Source organism: Populus trichocarpa, chromosome 6 (genome assembly GCF_000002775.5).
Source record: "Populus trichocarpa isolate Nisqually-1 chromosome 6, P.trichocarpa_v4.1, whole genome shotgun sequence".
Taxonomy (NCBI): domain Eukaryota; kingdom Viridiplantae; phylum Streptophyta; class Magnoliopsida; order Malpighiales; family Salicaceae; genus Populus; species Populus trichocarpa.
The window spans coordinates 24,961,390-24,980,723 of record NC_037290.2 but is presented as its reverse complement, the minus strand read 5'-3'; the positions used below and the strand labels follow the sequence as shown (position 1 = coordinate 24,980,723).

At 35.9% G+C, this 19,334-nt stretch overlaps 4 protein-coding genes across 5 annotated transcripts; 3 read left to right on the top strand and 1 right to left on the bottom strand.

Annotated features, from left to right (window-relative positions):
• Nucleotides 1-3,083, top strand: LOC7495762 (pentatricopeptide repeat-containing protein At3g54980, mitochondrial). Its single transcript, XM_002309573.4, has one exon. The coding sequence runs from the start codon at nt 158-160 to the stop codon at nt 2,681-2,683; it is 2,526 nt and encodes an 841-aa protein (XP_002309609.3). The 5' UTR covers nt 1-157; the 3' UTR covers nt 2,684-3,083.
• Nucleotides 3,084-4,875: 1,792 nt separating this feature from the next.
• On the top strand, nt 4,876-7,476 carry LOC7495761 (uncharacterized). 2 transcript variants are annotated; one of them, XM_024603906.2, is made up of 4 exons: nt 4,876-5,085; nt 5,779-6,203; nt 6,422-6,736; nt 6,830-7,476. In XM_024603906.2, exons 2-4 carry the CDS (start codon nt 5,802-5,804, stop codon nt 7,262-7,264), a joined length of 1,152 nt encoding a protein of 383 aa, XP_024459674.1. In that variant the 5' UTR covers nt 4,876-5,085; nt 5,779-5,801; the 3' UTR covers nt 7,265-7,476. The 2 variants fall into 2 exon arrangements, with proteins under 2 accessions (XP_024459674.1, XP_024459673.1); XM_024603905.2 differs by having other exon boundaries at nt 4,877-5,085; nt 6,422-7,476.
• A 5,476-nt stretch (nt 7,477-12,952) lies between these two features.
• LOC7495760 (GTP-binding nuclear protein Ran-3) lies at nt 12,953-15,520 on the bottom strand. Its single transcript, XM_002308612.4, has 8 exons — nt 15,319-15,520; nt 15,117-15,186; nt 14,665-14,721; nt 14,467-14,584; nt 13,975-14,064; nt 13,724-13,903; nt 13,549-13,626; nt 12,953-13,334 (listed from the first exon to the last, which is right to left on the bottom strand). The coding sequence occupies exons 1-8, from the start codon at nt 15,319-15,321 to the stop codon at nt 13,265-13,267; spliced, it is 666 nt and encodes a 221-aa protein (XP_002308648.1). The 5' UTR covers nt 15,322-15,520; the 3' UTR covers nt 12,953-13,264.
• A 1,084-nt stretch (nt 15,521-16,604) lies between these two features.
• On the top strand, nt 16,605-19,145 carry LOC7495759 (GTP-binding nuclear protein Ran-3). Its single transcript, XM_002309570.4, has 8 exons — nt 16,605-16,800; nt 16,904-16,973; nt 17,189-17,245; nt 17,348-17,465; nt 17,917-18,006; nt 18,102-18,281; nt 18,373-18,450; nt 18,769-19,145. Exons 1-8 carry the CDS (start codon nt 16,798-16,800, stop codon nt 18,836-18,838), a joined length of 666 nt encoding a protein of 221 aa, XP_002309606.1. The 5' UTR covers nt 16,605-16,797; the 3' UTR covers nt 18,839-19,145.
• The last annotated feature ends 189 nt before the right edge of the window (nt 19,146-19,334 follow it).

The window sequence follows — 19,334 nt, the reverse complement described above, 5'->3', positions numbered from 1 at the left end:
ATTAGCAAGGCCTGTAGGTATTAGAAGCCCAGCAAATGATTGCCTCACTTCTCTTCACTCCACTGAAACGTCGAAACAGGAGTGAGGTTTAACTGTTAACGTTGTTAGGGTAGGGTTCTTCTCTTCTGTTTCTGCAATTCCAAAAACCAAAGCAAAAATGAGATCACCAATTTCTTCATCAATCCCTCACTTCACTCTCCGCTCAATCAAAAGCCCAAAAACCCTCTCTTCACAACCTGAACTCCCCAATATCCCCATCTCAGAAACCCCACTTTCCCAGAATCCCCATCCAAACACCAATTTCCCAGGAAAATCCGCACCAACGTCGCAAGATTCATTTTTGACACAAACCCAATACATAGACACCCTTCTAAACCACCAAAATGATCCGCAATCAGCTCTTAGTTACTTCACTTGGGCTAGTCAAAAGAGAGGGCTTATCAAAAGCGTTGATGCATTATGTGTTTTGCTTCACATTTTGACTAAGTCTACAGAGACTTGTGGAAAGGCTAGGAATCTGCTTAATCGATTCGCTTCGGATGATTGGGGACCCGTGCCTAGTGTTGTTGTTGCTAGGCTAATTGAGAGTTCAAGAAGGTTGGATTTTGAATCTGATTCTCGGGTTTTTAATTACCTGTTGAATAGTTATGTTAAAACTAAGAGGATTAACGATGCTGTTGACTGTTTTAATTCATTGATTGAGAAAGATATAGTTCCTTGTCTTACTGTCATGAATATATTTTTGAGTGAATTAGTTAAGAATAATATGATTCGTGAGGCGCGGGATGTGTATAATAAGATGGCTTCGAAAGGGGTTAAAGGTGACTGTGCCACAATTAGTGTGATGATTCGTGCATCCATGAGAGAAGGAAAATTAGAGGAGGCAGAGGGGTGGTTTAGAGAGGCAAAAAATAAAGGAGTAGAGCTTGATGCCAGGGCCTATAGTATTGTTATTGAGGCTGTTTGCAAGAAACCTGATTCTGTTGCAGCACTTGGGTTGTTGAGGGAGATGAGAGATAAGGGGTGGGTGCCGCATGAGGTCATATTTACTCGGGTTATTGGGGTTTGTATGAAGCAAGGAAAAATGTTGGAAGCAGTGAAAGTTAAGGGGGAGATGTTGAGTTGTGGGAAGCCAATGAATGTGGTGGTGGCAACGACTTTGATGAAGGGTTATTGCAAGCAAGGTGACTTGGATAGTGCTCTAGAATTGTTTGATAAAATGAATGAGAATGGAATTTGTCCAAACAATGTTACATATGCAGTTATCATTGAATGGTGCTGTAAGAATGGGAATATGGATAAGGCTTATGAGATTTACAACCAAATGAAAAACAAGGATATCTCTCCTACTGTCTTCAATGTGAATTCCTTGATTCGGGGATACTTGAAGGCACGGTCACCTGAAGAGGCATCCAAGCTGTTTGATGAGGCAGTTGCATGTGGTATTGCTAATGTCTTCACTTATAATTCTCTTTTATCATGGTTATGCAAGGAGGGTAAGATGAGTGAAGCTTGTAGTATTTGGGAAAAGATGGTGAGAAAAGGTGTCCGACCCTCTGTAGTTTCTTACAACAACATGATACTTGGCCACTGCCAACAAGGCGACATGGATTCAGCAAATGGTGTGTTTGTGGAGATGCTTGAAAAGGGTTTAAAACCTAATCTGATCACATATTCTGTTTTGATGGATGGCTATTTCAAAAAAGGTGACACTGAATATGCCTTTGGCTTGTATGATCGAATGCGAGGTGAAAATATTGCCCCATCAGATTTCACTTGCAATATTATAATCAACGGTTTGTGCAAAGCTGGTCGCACATCTGAGTCACAGGATAGGTTGAAGAAGTTGGTTCAGGAGGGTTTCATTCCCACCTGCATGACATACAACTGTATTATAGATGGATTTGTAAAGGAGGGCTCTGTCAACTCCGCCTTGGCTGTTTATACAGAGATGTGCAAAATTGGAGTATCTCCAAACGTCTTCACTTACACTAACTTGATTAATGGGTTTTGCAAGAGCAATAATATGGATCTTGCCTTGAAGGTGATGGATGAGATGAAAAACAAGGGTATTGAGCTGGATGTTACCGTATATTGTGCTCTGATTGATGGATTTTGCAGAAAAGGAGACATGGTAAATGCAAGCCAGCTTTTATCTGAACTCCAAGAAGTTGGGTTATCTCCAAATAAAGTAGTCTACAGTTCCATGATAAGTGGCTTCAGGAAGCTCCAGAATATGGAAGCAGCGCTGCATTTGCACAAGAGAATGATAAATGAGGGGATTCCTTGTGATTTACAAATTTACACGACGCTGATTTCTGGATTGCTAAAAGAGGGTAAATTACTCTTTGCTTCAGAACTTTATGCAGAGATGCTTGCTAAGGGCATCATGCCTGATTTAATAACTTATAGTGTTCTGATACACGGTCTTTGTAATAAAGGACAGCTAGAGAATGCACAGAAAATTTTGGAAGATATGGATAGGAAATGTATGACCCCCACTGTCTTCATATATAATACGCTGATTACTGGACACTTTAAAGAGGGCAATCTACAAGAGGCTTTTAGACTGCATAATGAGATGCTCGACAAAGGTCTTGTTCCTGATGATACTACTTATGATATTCTTGTAAATGGAAAAGTCAAAGATGGAAATCTCTTTTCCGGAGCTTCAAGTGCTTGAATCCCATCATGTTTCCTTCAGAGTTTTGTACCATATAGAGGTCCTTCAAAGTAAAGTATCCGTGAAGCGACCCCCATCTAATTTGGGCTGGACCTTAACTGAGATACGATCCAATTTTCCATTTCTTTCTGGTTCACTCCAGGAACCATTACTCTGACTGTTGCTAACAAGTTTTTGCAGCTGGTTCTTTCTTTGATCTTTTCAAGAGCTTTTGTGGGCATCAGTTACCACTCTGTTTTAGATCCCTTTTTATTGATGTAAATGTGTTAAATAATAGATAATATTAATTGCAACATTTCCTTGTGAAATCTTTGTAAGCAAACGAGCTTGTGTCACCGGTGAAAGCTTAACATCTGATACGTTATTTTATTTCGATTCACTTGACACTCGGGTTTAAGTAGTTGATGTTCTCGCAAATTTTTGTTCCAGTAGCTGAATAACAAATCAACCCCCCTGTTGTTCTGTGTGCTGTCTTTTGGGTATATAAAGATGCCAAATATAGGGCTTTCCACTGCTAATAGTTCTGTGGGTAAGTGATGAGTATGGGAGTTTTTTGAGGTTACAAGGAAGAGGTACAAATTCGAGATCTCTTAGAGTGAGGGAAACCTCCCGAATCTCGACGTAGCTGTTGTGTAGTGACTGCTTGCTTACAATCTGTAAGGCATGAAAGCGGCTGAACAAGATGTTTTCTCTCCCTCTCGAGGCGTGCAAGGGGCCGTGCTTGCCTGAGAGTAAAGGGTCACAAGGACTTTCCACGAGGACTGCCCCCGAGGGATGGCCTTATCAGGTTAACAGTGGTTAATTACTGCCCAGCCAGGAGAACAGAAGTACAGCTTGGCCCTGTTGCAAGGCTCCAATGTCCACACATGCTCTCATCAAGTCATATTTGCTAGGCGCCAAGGTTGCTAGTAACTTAAACTTCACAAATTTGTAAGTAGAGAGCCTCTACTTTCGTTGTATTGCTAGGCTCCAAAGTTGCAGGGAACTTCAACATTGAACCCCACATGCTCTCATCAAGCCCACACCAAGCCCACACCTCACCGAGTGTATGCTACATGGTATTCCACTTCATCCTGCACTGATCATATTGATTGTGATCTCTCGGTCACTAAAGACCACTCAAACCTTTTCTTCTTGTTGGTTATGGACATTAGGAAGCCGAATAGGACCTTACCTACACAATAAAGGTGACTCTTCCAACCATCTAGATGGTGGTGGCCCAGTAGTAAAAGTTTGGGACCAAGAGGTTTGCTCCTTCTGTGGTCTCAGGTTCGAGCCCTGTGGTTGCTTATATGATGACCACTGGAGGCTTACATGGTCGTTAACTTCAGGGCCCGTGGAATTAGTCGAGGTGCGCACAAGCTGACCCGGACACCCACGTTAAACTAAAAAAAAAAAAAAGGGTAACTCTTCCTTCTCTAAACCCTCTCATCCCAGATGTGAGAAGGCTTCGATCTTAGGTTGTTTCCTATGACCCCGAGTGATTTAACCAACTAACCTAGGTAGTAGAACCTAATATTCGTATGAATATTTAAAATCCTATAAATAAAGTATAAATATCGAAATTTCTTATATATTATTAGATAATGAATATGACATATAAATATAATAGAGATTCTATCCATTGCCATCTCTCCTGTATAGCATCAATGAAAATAGTACCAACAATAACAACTTGGATTGGAACTAGCTATATCTTTCCCTCCAAACTTGGTGAGGTTAAGCCATGAGATCAACTTACGATGTATATATACATCTAACAGGTTAATTCAGAACTCTATTAACTCAACCCTCAACTCAAATCTAGTTTTTTAAAACATCAACTTGAAATTATCTATAATTTAACTCGGTTGAAATGAAATTATCATGGTTCGACCTAGTCACCTTGATAAGTTAATTTATATCCTTATAGGTATTATTCTACCTAGATTTTAACCCTTTTTTTTTTGTATTAACTTACCTAATCTATAACCTAAATTTTAGATCATAGCATGTACATAGCAGGATTTAATAGCATTAAGTGTTACATTTAAATTTATAACCACCAACCACGTTTTTGTTCATGGTAAAAAAAAAAAAAAAAAACCTTTTCCAACACAAATTTGGATTTCTTAGATTGAGCCCAGTCCATTGGGCCCCATTTCTTAAATTTTTTTCCGGTAGAGAAGTGGAGAGAAGAGATTCATTATACTTAAATCCAAAGTAATTAAAAGGGACAAAAACCTTCCCTAACACCCAATCAACCCTTCACTACCCACAATAAAATAAAAAAGAAATATAAAACTCCTTTTTTTTTTTAAAAAAAAAGACAAATAAATAAATAAAGGTCTTGAAAATCAAAATCCCCCAACAAATCTAATTCTCTCTCTGTTATCAAAATTTTCACGGGTTATCAACGCAAGGTCAGCGAATTTGAATTTTTTTTTTGTTCTTAAATTTCTGTTTTTTTTTTTTTTTTAATTTTTTTTGTTAATTTATAAATGGTTAAATACATTTATGTTATTATTAAATTAAAATATTGGCATTTTTATTTTTCCTTTTCTCCATTTATGGTATTCTATGATTTTGTGGTAGAATTGTGAGTTTAGTTATGTTAGTTTGAATTTTTCTTATGTGATTTTGATTAATTTGGATTTTATTTTTATTTATTTTTGTATATTTTGTCATGTCGTGTTTAATTTCTTGGAAAGTGATTAAACAAAGAAATTTCTATTTTTTAGGGGTTTTTCTTGATGGGTTTGTCTTATTATTGTTTTTTGTTTCTAAAGTTTGTGTTTTTAGCAAGATTGTAGAGTTTGTTTCAAGAAAGATCAATTTTTTAACCAACTCAACCTGGGGATTAATTGTGATGACTATTATTAATTACATCTCACTAAGTGATGGTGCTTTGCTTTATATTAATGCAGTTAACACTTTGTTGATATATATTATTTGTTTCTGTTTTCAGGCTTGTAGTATTTGTTTTGATAAAAAAAATTTTACTTCCCGCTCAGATTCATTTTTTTTCTATGCACGGAGATATTGAAGTTTTCGTTATGTTTGATGTTGTTTAAGTGGTTTCTGATTATGAAAAATTAATTTCCTTATTGTTGCAGGCATTGGTGAATTCCATTATATCATGAAGTTCAAGAAAGGAAGTAGAGTGGAGGTGTTGAGCAAAACAGACTTGTCCTCGGGTGCATGGTGGTGTGGTGAGATTATCTCGGGGAATGGACAGACTTATCAGGTTAGGTATGATGGTTCACAGGGCTTGAGTAATGAGGATAATGTGGAGAGCGTGTCAAGAAAGGCCATTAGGCCTTGCCCTCCGCCTGCTGATGTTTCAGATGGTTGGACTGTTGGTGATCTGGTGGAGGTGTTCGATGATCTTTGTTGGAAAACAGCAGCAGTTTTGAAGGTCATTAGGGGAAATTATTATCTGGTTAGGCTAATTGGGCCTTCAACAAAACTTCAAGTCAACAAAGTTAACATCAGGATGCGCCAATTATGGCTAGATGGAAAATGGGTTGTAATTGGAAAGGTAAGATAATATTGGGTTCTTTTCTAGCTGCGTTTTTTGCATAATAGTTTTTGGTTCCATATTTGTGTTTGGTGTCTTCAACTGTCTATGTGGTTCGCTAGCCTTGTTAGCATAGTTGCCCTCATCTGGTTGTTTGATATGTCTAGCCAGTCATGAATATGTGCTTCCCGTGTGCTCCATGTGTTGACTAATAATTATATGTTGGCTACTGTTTCCAGGGTTCTGGCAGTTTTGAAAATGAGAAGTCAAAAAAACCATCAGTTTGGAGTTGTTATCAGAAGATGAGGTCTCCAAGGCAGCAAGCCAGTAAGAAGAGGAAAGTGCAAGCAAGAGAAGCTTGTTTAGCTAATAAGAACAACACTGGCTTCCAGGAGTCTTGTGCTATGTCAGCTAGAACATCCAAGAGAGCATCCCCATTTTGGTCATCTGATTTTGAAGCGTATAATGGAAAAGTTGACAAAATGAGAGCAATAGAGAAACAGAGTGAGGGCCAGCGAGTGATATCTGGGTACCCATCCTCATTCCTTAAAAAGGTAGATGCTGTTGCTTACCCACGTGAGTGTCTGGGTGAAATATACATGCATGCTTCCTCTAACAATCAAACAATTGGATCTTATGAAATGCAGAGGGGAACACCAAATTATGTTGTCGATTCTTGTGGAAGAAGCTTGGAACCTAATGATTCTGATAGTGATGCATGTTCCATTGGTAGTTGTAGTGTTACTAGTGATTGTCCAAACAGACTGTTTAATCATGTTGTAGCTGGGAACAGTCCTGATGCAGATACCCTTAGTAGTGATGCCGAATCTTTTTATGGTCATGGAGATGGGGAAGAAAATTGTTCCTTTCCCCTAGAAGAGGATGTAACAGCAAGGGTCCGTAGGTTAGAGTTGCATGCTTATCGTTGCACTCTAGGGGCATTCTATGCTTCTGGGCCCTTAAGTTGGGAACAAGAAGCATTGTTGACAAATCTTCGCATCTCACTTAACATTTCAAATGATGAACATTTGATGGAGCTAAGGAACTTAATTTCTGCTGAAACAAGCATTCGTATTTGTTAATGTTTTCTGTCCTTTATCCTTGTTTAGGTGTTTTCCTCTTTTAGCAACAAGTTTTTCTTGGTTTCATGCCTCGCAACGATGTAAGAAGCAAGATGAGATTGTTACATTCTGTAGCTTTATTTTAATTCTTCAATCTAGGTGATTTAGCTAGTGAAAATTTGTAATTTGGATTCTTATTATAGTATAATATTTACAGACCTGTTATATTTTTTTATGCTCCTCTAAGGTTCTTGCTCTTTTTTGCATCTGATCTGTGAAAAACTGCGCTTCTGGTGTTTGGCATGAGGAAAGTTAGCCTGTTCATTCATTATGCATGACAGGATGATTAACTGTCGTCTTGAATGAAAATTGGAAGATTTGGTTGTTAAGGAGTGTGCAACCTACATCAATATTAACTATTCTTCTTGCCAATGGAAGTCATGCCTATTGCTTCTCATCTTTCTTTCCACGGAGTTTCGAGGTTGTTATTGATGAATCCCTGCATTTTTCAGGGCCAAAGTAGGAGGCATGCAAATTTTGCTTCCAGAGGTCTAAAGATGATGCTGGGGACCTGTGGTTCACCATCATTTTTCTGGTTCATTGAGTTGGGGGCAGTGTTCGCATCCTGTTCTTTTCAATTTGCCCATTAATGGCCAGATACTGACATCATTGTTATCTCATCTCTGATGCTGTAGTCCATTTCAGGTGTGCTGGGATCATGTGCAGAGTACTGGATGAAGTAAGATCAGAACTCTGACATGGCTGCCACGAGAAGGTCCTCTCGAACTTTAAGGTTGAATCATGAGTATTTTGGGTTTTTAGCATTTGAAAAAAATAAAATGGTAAAGTAACACATTGAACAAAATATTTGGGGATAGTATAGTTCTACGATTTGCAGCAAGTGTGTTTGGTATTGTAGTAAATGTTGTGATTTGAAAAAAGTTGTTTTATAAAAAGTATTTTTAGTTAAGGTTGGTTTGGAAAAATATATGTTTGGTTAAAACTGTGATTCAAATTGAGGTTGAACAAAAAATAATTTAATGTGTTTGGTTAAAAATGCTTTTTAAATTGAGGTTATAAAATAACTAAAAAAGATATATATTAATATTGATGGTTTTTAATTTAAATATTGTAGATTTAATTACTGCTATTATATCATGAAATAAATAATACTTTATATAAAATATTTTTTATTGTTTCATTAAACTATCTACAATTCCATCAAGTACGAAATTCATCGGACAAGGACCACAGTTTCCATAGTTTTTTTAGCGTGCAACAAAATCAGGTAAAATATCATTAAAAACAAAATTGGAATTACGATCAAATTCTGCAAATGCTATGCCATCATGTGATCTCTTTCTAATTTATGTAGTGTCATTGAAAAATATTAAACACTAGTTTTTCAAATAAAATACAATTAAAAATTAAAAAATTAAATTTTTTTACTGTTTATTTTTTTGAGCAGAGTGAATTAATTCACTCTCCACGGACGAGCAGACAAGGCTAGGGGAAGAACTAAGGGAAAACAGAAGAGAAGAAAATGGTTTCAGTAGGTCAGCCCTCCATCATCGTCATCATCATCTTCAAGTGCAGCAATAGTTTCAATAAACAAGAAATCTGTTAAGAACAACCCTCGTGGTTCAACAAAAGGAAAATGGTTTCAGTAGGCCAGCCCAGCTGTCTCCCTCGACGCCTCCAGCAGCGGCATGCCCAGGTAAGAACAACCTTTGTGGTTTTTTCATCTGGACAAAATCCACCTATACCCGAAGCATTGGTCAAGGAAGGAAGAGGAGAACGATTTTCTACTGTGTTTATATACAGTTGCAATAAATAGGAAATGAAAAGCATGCAATTTCTGCTTCAACAAAACTGAGTTTTGAACACAAATAATAGTGGGGCCCATGCATGAAAATTGCGACTCGTTTTGTAACCAAATGATATGTTGCAACTGTTAAATAAAAACGTTGCCGCAAACGCTGAGCCAAACAAGCTCAAAATTAATACCCAGCCCATTTCTTTCATTTTCTCCATATATTTTCCTCCTCTCTCTCAATGGCCACTCACCCTCCCCTATCCTCGTCGTTAATGACCTTCCTCTTTCTTCCCACACCGAAACACACTCAAAACATCACGAGACCACTCATCTCTTTCTTTTTCTAGCTCAAAATTGTTGGCCCCCCCTCTCTCCACCGCGGATCAACTTATTTCAGGCCAAAATAGCCATCACCGATCACCATTATCACCCATATGCTAATGTGTGTTAATTTGATTTCAGACAATACTAGAGTTTCGAATTAGAAATGTTTTGAAAATTTTAGGGTTTTTTTTGTAATTAGATTAATGAGATATAATTTAAGTGTTGATAATTAGATTATTTTATAAAATAAGTAATGATTTTGGGTTGTTGTTGATTGTGAATTAATAAAATTATTTTGTTAGAGTTAGTGTTGATTTAAGTTAAATTATGAATTATACCGAATTAGATATAAAATAAGATAATTGGTTATGAAATACATGAATTGGGTTGGTAATTTTATTATGGTAGTGAAATTTGATGAATGTAGGTGCTTACTGATTAATTTGATAAATTTAGGTTTTAGCTGATTATGTTATTGTTATGGTTTTATTGATAAATTATGCATTTTAATTAACCCTAGGATATTAATAAATTAGATTTGTGTTTTATTATGTTGTTTGACAAAATATCTTATAATTTAAGAATATTATGCTTCAATTGTAGTATCATTGTCAATACTGATAATGATATCACTTATAATGAAGAAAGCCATGAGTTCTTAACTGCTACATTAAACATGTCTCTTAATGAATTATCTAGAATGTTATATTATTGACTTGGCTAGAATATGTTTGAAATAAAAGTTGAAATTATTTGGAGGATGTTGCAAACCGTGGTTAGTCAAGCTCGTTATATCGATGTATCAATCTATAGTGATGAAAGTGTGAATTCAATATTTGAGTTTGCGAGTATTAATGAGATTAATATGCTAGAGCTTTACTTGAACAGTAGACCTAGACGAGGAAACACTTTTAGTACGAAGTTGATCCAGGTTCCAAGTAACTCTTAGAGAATCACACTTACATGGACCAATTCGTTATGTATGCTTGGGTATGCATATTACATATGTTTGGATATTTTATTTCCATGAGTACTGCTGGCAATGCAGTGTCATTGTTCATTTTAACACCATTTGATGATTTATAGGTTATTTCTAATTACAATTCGGGGCTATGCTTGTATATCTTTACTGGCAACTATGTAAACATGTCTAAAAAATTGTCAAATATTTACTATTTTTTTAGATATAATTATTTTAAATTCTTTAATTGTTAGAATTAAGGACATTTTAAATACTAAAACTTAAAAGTGTCATTGTTGATTAATATAGCCTTAATTATGGGAGCATGTTCAATGTTTAGAGAGTTAAGGTAGTAATATGTTTGACACTATCACTTAAAGGCTACTTTCCATTGGTTCTAATTAATAATAAAATAAAATTGATTCTAATCAACATGTTATTTATATAAATTAAATGAAGAAAATGTAATACATTTGTGGCATGTCATGACAGATGATGTAAGGTTAGACATTTCACGGTAAATATCACTCAAATTCATGAGTTCTACTGGGATGAGTTGGATGCATAACAACCATATCAAATATGAGTTACATATGTATTGTATTTTTTGTTATTTGAACGTAGATTATTTAGTTTCGGTTTGTTATGTAATATAAGTCTTTCATATGTTTGATATGTTATATGAATATCATATACAAAGGACTTGATACTTTCAGTTTTGTCTATTTGTCGTGAGTGATCTTACCTTTGGTTAGCACAAGTTGTGTTATACTGATTCGACATTGTTGAGATGCATTGTCCATAACGAGTAATGCAATAATTTGAACTATCTCAGCATATACTAGATTATGTTGATATCGGTGACGATCTGCATAGTATTAATCTTTAAATTAAACGTGAGGGGAATTGATTGGTGATTTATGCTTCTTACCTAGATCTTTGAGATACTAAGAGAGATCGTGTTTTTTAGGAGTGACATTTGACGATTGATGTAAATACCTACATGAGATGATATCTATTCATTACGCGTCGTTTTATTACACCTGCCTTGTCATGTTTTCTAAGGCGTCCATGCAATCCGATGCATTATACGTTTCGATATCCAAGACAAAATCAATTAGTATGCAATATTATTTTAAATACAACATTTATTAAATATTGTTAATGTTATTATAGGTTTTAATGTAATGATTAGTATGAATGATTCACTACTTGGCACGAGAGGTTTGGAAAGCAACAATGACTATTCATAAAGGCATCAATGAGATGAGACGTATTGTGGTCAACACTCCACTCAATTTATATCATGGTGGACTTCAAGAGGTTGGGGAGGTTGAGCGTCTTGAAGTGACGTTAACAGAAGATGAAATTATTTATTGTGGGAATATTAGGGATGTTGGTTCGTCCACGAGTGTTCCAGGTTCATCCACAAGCGTTCTAGATCCGTCCATAAGCTGGGGTGATATTAGTTCTCCTCACACCTGCATGAATGTTATAGACCTATCCTCTAGTTGGATGAGTTGGGGCGATGCTTCAGACTCTTCCACGAGCTGTGAGGATTATTAAAAATAATTACATGTTATAATAATTATGAATAGATATATAATTAGTTTAATTTTAATAAAATGTTATGTTAATCGCTAGTTTAATTTATTACTTATGATTGAAGATGTTATGTGCTTCTTATGTGAATTGTGTTTTGATGCTGAAAAACTGGTTATTTGAATTGTATAAATTGTATTTTTTTAAGCAGGAAGTTAATGACAGAAAAAATTGTTCCAGGATGTGTCTCTTAGTGGGGTTATAGATAACATTTACGACTCGAGTATTGCAATTGGCATTTGCGACCCGTGAATCACAGATAATGAATGTGACTTACATGTTGCAGATGCTACCTACGACTCAATTAAACGTGTGCTAGGATCCCTAAATATTTTTTCACCTGTGTTATTTTACTAATTTTTTTTTACTATGCTAAATTTATCCTGCCTTCTCTTTTTGTGCACAAACACATGTTCTTTTGCTGCTTACAATCTCATTAACTTGCCAATTTGATTTAATACAGAAATTTTGTTCAAAACATGGATTCCTTCTGTTGTGCTTTTGGCAGTTTATGTTTTATAGATGTGGTATTGCCAGTCTTGGAGAGGAGTCGTCAGTTGGCTGTTCGTAGTTTTGTGTAAGAAATACGGATTTACTTGCAAGGATGGGAGTGACTGATCAGCTGTCAAGTCTTTAAACATGCAAATCATCTTGTTCATGCAGAGGTCTAATGAATTCTCGGTATTTGACTCTGAGACTTCTTTGAATCGTTGAGATCCTTGACACTGGTTTCGATATTTGGTTGAAATGAGATTGCATGCTGAAATAGTGACAGCTTGCAAGAACGACGTTGAGCTGTTCCGGTGACCTACCGGCAGTGTATGCCATGGAACAACAATCGGCGGCAGTTACAAGGATTTTATTTCACGGAGGAGCGTCTGGGAACATTCATTGCAGGACAATCTTCTTGCCCTAAATTATTCAACGGAGCATCTGGATTACTTTAACAGCATATCTAGCCGATAATCAGATGAATCTAGGAAACCATGAAACAATCACCCTCGCATGCAAATAATTGAAAATGCCATAAATGGGATCAACACAACACTGGTCGATTAAGATATAAACCAACACTAATAAAATCCTACAGAAATTGACACAAAACTGTAGGTATGCGAGGGAAGAAGAACCAAAGCATGGCAATACCCTCAAAATGATGAAACAGACAACGGAAAACAAACAGGTCAATAATAACCTAGAACCATTCAGTTTACACTCGTTCATGTCAAAGGACATAAATCCACATCCTCAAGGCCATATACTATTAAAGCCTCTCAATCCACCAGCAGCCACAAAACCCACGATCTCCATCAACACTTTAATCGAATACATCATCATCATCATCTGGAAGAGGTTGACTAACTGCAGCAGCGAGCTCAGCCTCGTGCCTGTCAAAATTCACAGCAGCGGGATGGTTAAAGATAACTACTTTCAGAAACCTTTTTTTAAAAAAAAAAAATCGCAAACATTTACACCCATGTATAGGAGACAACCGACCAAAAAAAAAGGCTCTGAAATAATCTGAGTTTCTTTCATATGCAAGTCACCAGAAAGGAATTGATAGGAGAGGGAGAGCTAATTCTTAAAGAACACAATACTTACTGTGCCTGTGCTGCAAGATCAATTGTAACTTCCGGGGGAGCCAGGGCAGGAGACTCGACAAAATGCAAATTGGGATCCCTGCAGTCATAAAACCAATTCAAATAGGTATTTTATTCTGATAGATATGGTCAGGAGAAATCAGGCATTTGAATTGAAATAACAGTGATCCTTTTACCCAGCAAGCTTTCTGGCAAGGTACAGGAAGGGCTTCTCAAAGTTGTAATTGCTCTTTGCTGAAATTTCATAGTACTGCAAGTTCTTCTTACGGTGGAAAGTGACTTGCTTTGCCTTCACCTGCCTGTTCTTCACATCAACCTTGTTTCCACAAAGAACAATAGGAATGTTCTCACAAACCCTGAAAAGATTCAATCAGTCTCAAAGACAAATGAGTAAGCCAAATATGTCATAACAAGGGATTACACACACCGGCAAAGATCCCGATGCCATGTAGGGACATTCTTATATGTCAAACGAGCAGTAACATCGAACATGATGATCGCACACTGTCCATGGATGCTGCATAAGAAACAAAAAATTGTCATTCACTAAACCATTTCAAATTGTTTTGTACAGATAACATTAGAAGATCAAACATAATACAAAGGCCAACTTAGACCGGCTAAAACACATCCCACCCCTGTAATTGAAATGATATCCCCAATTGATCGGATCGGATATACTCATGCAATAAATCTCCTAATAAAATGAAGTACAAAACACCAGGTTCTAATTATTTGAGAACAGACAATAATATTCTATTGGTAAAACACTTAACATAAGTTCTATAATCAAACCATTAAAATGCTGATGAGTCTATAACTAACCCAAGAAAATTACGAATGCAAGGCATGATCCAAAACAACATAAAAATCATTTTAAGAATCATCCTTAAATCAAACAGCAGACACAAATACTTACTAATATCCATCTCTGAGACCACCAAACTTCTCTTGACCAGCTGTATCCCAGCAATAGAATCTAATTTTTCCACAGTTAGTGAAGAAATCCAAAGGATGAACTTCCACACCAATAGTTGCTGCATTCACCAAAAATACACAAACAAATCAATAACTTCCACACCACAAAACCAACTAATTAAAAAAATACGAGACTTACGCTCATATTTCTTCTCGAACTCGCCAGTAAGATGCCTTTTCACAAATGTTGTTTTCCCTGCATTGTGCAAACACCCAGAAGCCAAAAATCAATAACACTGATTTTAATTAAAAAATAAAAATAAAATTAACACCCCAAATCCAAAACTCTGCCAAAATAAACATGGTTTTTCCCATATTTTTCAAATACCCAAATGCCAAAAATCCAAACCCAGTTTTTTTAAAATCAAAACCCCAAATCTTCTTATACAGATAAATCTTATCTTCTATGCATTTAAAAGAATAACCAGAAGCTGAAAAACAAAACCCATGTTTTTTTATATCAAAAATATCAAAACCCAAACCCAAACAACACTAAAAATAAACAGAAAACACAGAACCCAGATAAAAAAAACTTCAAAAATATTAAAAATCATAAAAAAAGACAGATTTAACCAAAACAGAGGCACATACCTGTGCCACCATCACCAACAATAACAAGCTTGAAGCTTGGATAATCAACAGTTTGCTGATTCGGCAAAGCCTACATTAATAAACAAAAACAAACAGAAAACAACCGAAAATCATCAAAAGGAAAATAAAGATTAAGTCTTCAGATTATTACAGCATAAAGATCAAATGGAAGAAATCAATACATGAAGAAGAGATTGCATACCATTTGATTTTAAGATTTAAATTCAATTTCGAATTGGTAGAGAGAGCTTCTACTGCTTGGGATTTGAATTTTTGAGGGCTTGTGAGGGATGGAGGGGTTTATAAAGAGGAGGTTTAAGGAGCGTGAGAGACCCAAGATGTAAAGAGTGGGAAGATCTGGGACGTTGGTGGTTGCCGACCTGTGTGTTGGACGGTAAGATCGAGGGCGTAGGTGGTGTGTGTAGTAGGGGATTTATACTTGGCTTAAATCTGACGCGAAACGCTGAACCTCGAGTTTGGTTCCGCTTCACATCAACGCGGTCAAATAGTGTTTGATTGTAGGCTCAACCCATAAGGAACGGTCCATTGTTTTTTTAGCAGTGGGTTACATGGTTGTTTAAGGGAGTGTTTGTTTGTGTGAAATTTGTCTTCCTTTTTTTTTTCTTTATTCTTTTTTAATTCTTGTAACTTTTACTTTTTAAAGTTGTTTTTAAATTGTTTTTTTATAAAAAAATCAAATTAATATTTTTAGAAGTTTTTTGATGATTTTAATATGCTAATATTAAAAATAATTTATTTTAAAAAAATATTATTTAAATATATTTTCAATATAAAAGCACTTTTAAAGAGCATCATCCACCACTCATATCAATTACTTTTCTATTTTTTGAATTGTTTTTTTTTTAAAACATGTATTAAATTTATGCTTTTTAAATATTTTTTAATAATTTTGACGTGTAGATATTAAAAATAAAAATAAATATAAAAAATTATTTTAATATATTTTAATTATAAAATATTTTTTAAAAATATCATATATTACATTACTAAAAATATAGTAAATCATAATTACAAGACATGACAGTGACATGGGAATCCATATGGCATAAGATTAGGATCTTTGAACTTTTTTTGTTTCTGAAAAACAAGAAAATCCATAATGACATGGTTTTGTTAAAAAAAAAAAAAAGGTTTTTCTACAAACTTGACTTATGTTTGACCCCGGGTCATAGAGTTGACCCAGATAGGATTAGTCATGACCTAATCGGGTTTGGCATAGCAAAACCTAGCCAGGTTTATATGATTTTTCCTTCCTATTTCTAGGCCTTTTACATGTACTCACAAATCGGCCCAAGGACTTTAAAGCCCAATCTGGACACACTTATCATAATCCAATACACCACACACGATGAGGTGATCTCCCCTAAATCTGACGGCCTAGATTCGTGCGTTAGATTTAAGCCACCTGAACAGGTTTGAAATTTGAAACCCTCCTAGCTTCTATCCTCTACACACACGTCAAACATCATGAAAATATCTACCCTCCACGTAACCAGGTCTACAACCATCAACGTCACAGATCTGCAAACCCCTGCACCTCATCGCACAAGATCTCCATAAAACCTCTCTTTATAAAACCCTTCGAAGAACAGTCTTGCAAATCCCTCTCCTTCTCGACGCCTCAATAAAAAAGCTTTGCTGTTTTGAAAAATTAAACAAAATGGTGAGTCTTTAAGGTTTTTTTTTTAATTAGATCTACATTGCAACCTCTTGTTTTCTTGTTGATTTTGTACTGATATTTTGTACTGGATTTTTGTTAATTTTAGGCTTTGCCAAATCAGCAAACTGTTGATTATCCAAGCTTCAAGCTTGTAATTGTCGGTGATGGCGGTACAGGTATGTGTAAATATTTTTATTACCGAGGCTCTGTTGGGTTAAATCCGTGTTGTTTTTTTGGTTTTGTGTTGATCTTCAGTGTTTTCTTTGGCATTTGGAGTTTTGATCCTATTTGAAACATTGATTTTTAGTGATGTTTGGAATTTGGGGTTTTGATTTTTTTGATGTAAAACATGGGTTTTGATTTTTAGCTTCTGGGTGGTTGTGAATTGTAGGGAAAACCACATTCGTTAAGAGGCATCTTACCGGAGAGTTTGAGAAGAAATATGAGCGTAAGTTAGAATATATTTTGTTTGTTGTTGCTGAATGATCTTATGTTTTAGTTCCTGATGTTGTATGTGATTGATTGACTGTTGTGTTTGTAATGGATGCAGCAACTATTGGTGTGGAAGTTCATCCTTTGGATTTCTTCACCAACTGTGGAAAAATTAGATTCTATTGCTGGGATACAGCTGGTCAAGAGAAGTTTGGTGGTCTCAGAGATGGATATTAGTAAGTTTTTGTGTCTGATGTTTGTTTTAAGGATGATTTTCATACTAATTGTATGCATGTTGTTTTGGATCATTCCTGGCGTTTCAATTTTTTTCTCTTAGTTATAGGGTCACTAGCACTTGAATGGCTTAATGATAGATGTGTTACAGGATTTTGCACACACGCTCATAATTAGAACCTAGTGTTCTGTATGCTTCATTTTATCATGAGATTTATTGCATGAATATACGTAAGCAACCATCTCAATTGTTGGGGTGGATACCAGCGTGATGCTGGATTTCTTTCTTTTCCAGTTCTTTTTTCAAGTGCTGATGATAATTACATGTGTGTGTGTACTTCTGGGATTATGGAGTTTAGCAATCTTTGTTGGCCCTGTCCTATATTGCTTGTTTCTCTGATGTTTTCTTCGTACGAAAGCAGCTTGAATGACAGTTTTTGGTTTCCTATGCAGCATCCATGGACAGTGTGCCATCATTATGTTCGATGTTACTGCACGATTGACATATAAGAATGTCCCTACATGGCATAGGGATCTTTGCAGGTGTGTTGATTTCTTTGTTCTGATATATTGAATTGAATTCTTTTTGCCAAGCTGACTCAATATATTTTGATTATCTCCTGTTGCCTGCTCTTCAGGGTCTGTGAAAACATTCCTATTGTTCTCTGTGGAAACAAGGTGGACGTAAAGAACAGGCAGGTGAAGGCAAAGCAGGTTACTTTTCACAGGAAGAAGAACTTGCAATACTATGAGATTTCAGCTAAGAGCAATTACAATTTTGAGAAGCCATTTTTGTACCTTGCCAGAAAACTTGCTGGGTAAAGGATCATCATCATGCCAATCTGAATGCCTTTGCCCTTTTGTAATTTTTGTTAAGTGATAATGTTTGGGGTTGTTTTGTGACTCTAGGGATCCTAACTTGCATTTTGTTGAGACTCCAGCCTTGGCTCCCCCAGAAGTGCCTATTGACCTTGCAGCACAGGCACAGTAAGTATACAATGTCATTTAAGATTAGCTCTCCTTTGCCATTCTATTACTTTCTTTTACTCCATAGATATTCACAAATCTGCATGTACATTATTATGTGCATTGTTTATACAAAAACAAGGAAAAGAATTTCTCAGGTTTCATAAAAATGAACCTACATATTATACAATCAATGTGTTTGTGTTTATCAAGTATTGCAAGAGGCTGGTTTGATTTTTTATTTTATAAACTTGATACAGCAAATCATCCATGTTTATTTGTATACATACCATCAGTTTGGTTTTTGATCTTTGTTCTTGCTGCTGGTAATTTTAACAGGCACGAGGCTGAGCTTGCTGCTGCTGCTAGTCAACCTCTTCCGGATGACGATGATGACGCATTTGAGTAAAGAATACCGGGGGGGTGTTGTCATTGATGGAGTGAGAGGCTTTTGATTATATGATTTTGAGGATATAGATTTATGTCCTTTGACATGTACGAGTATAAACTGGATGATTTCAAGTTTATTACTGACCTGTTTGTTTGAGTTGCTCTTATCATCATTTTGCCAGGAGTGTCTTGCCTTGTTTATTCCATCCTTCATACATACAGTTTTATGCTACTTATCGATGTCTGCAGGATGCTACTAGTGTTTCTATCTGTCCTTAATTTGTCAGCACTGTGCTGATTAGCGATTATAATTATGGCTTTTCTTATTGTGGTGGTTCCTCGAATCCGGTGTGAATTAAAACCAGCGTGTAAACTATTATAATAAACGTCAACCTGGTGCCGATAGGGGTGACACTGGGTGTTCTGTGACTGCTCTTTCATATGAATATGAAACAAGTTGTTTCTGCCTTGATACAAGTAGCAGCATGGATGAGTAATTGCTTAACGTATTACAT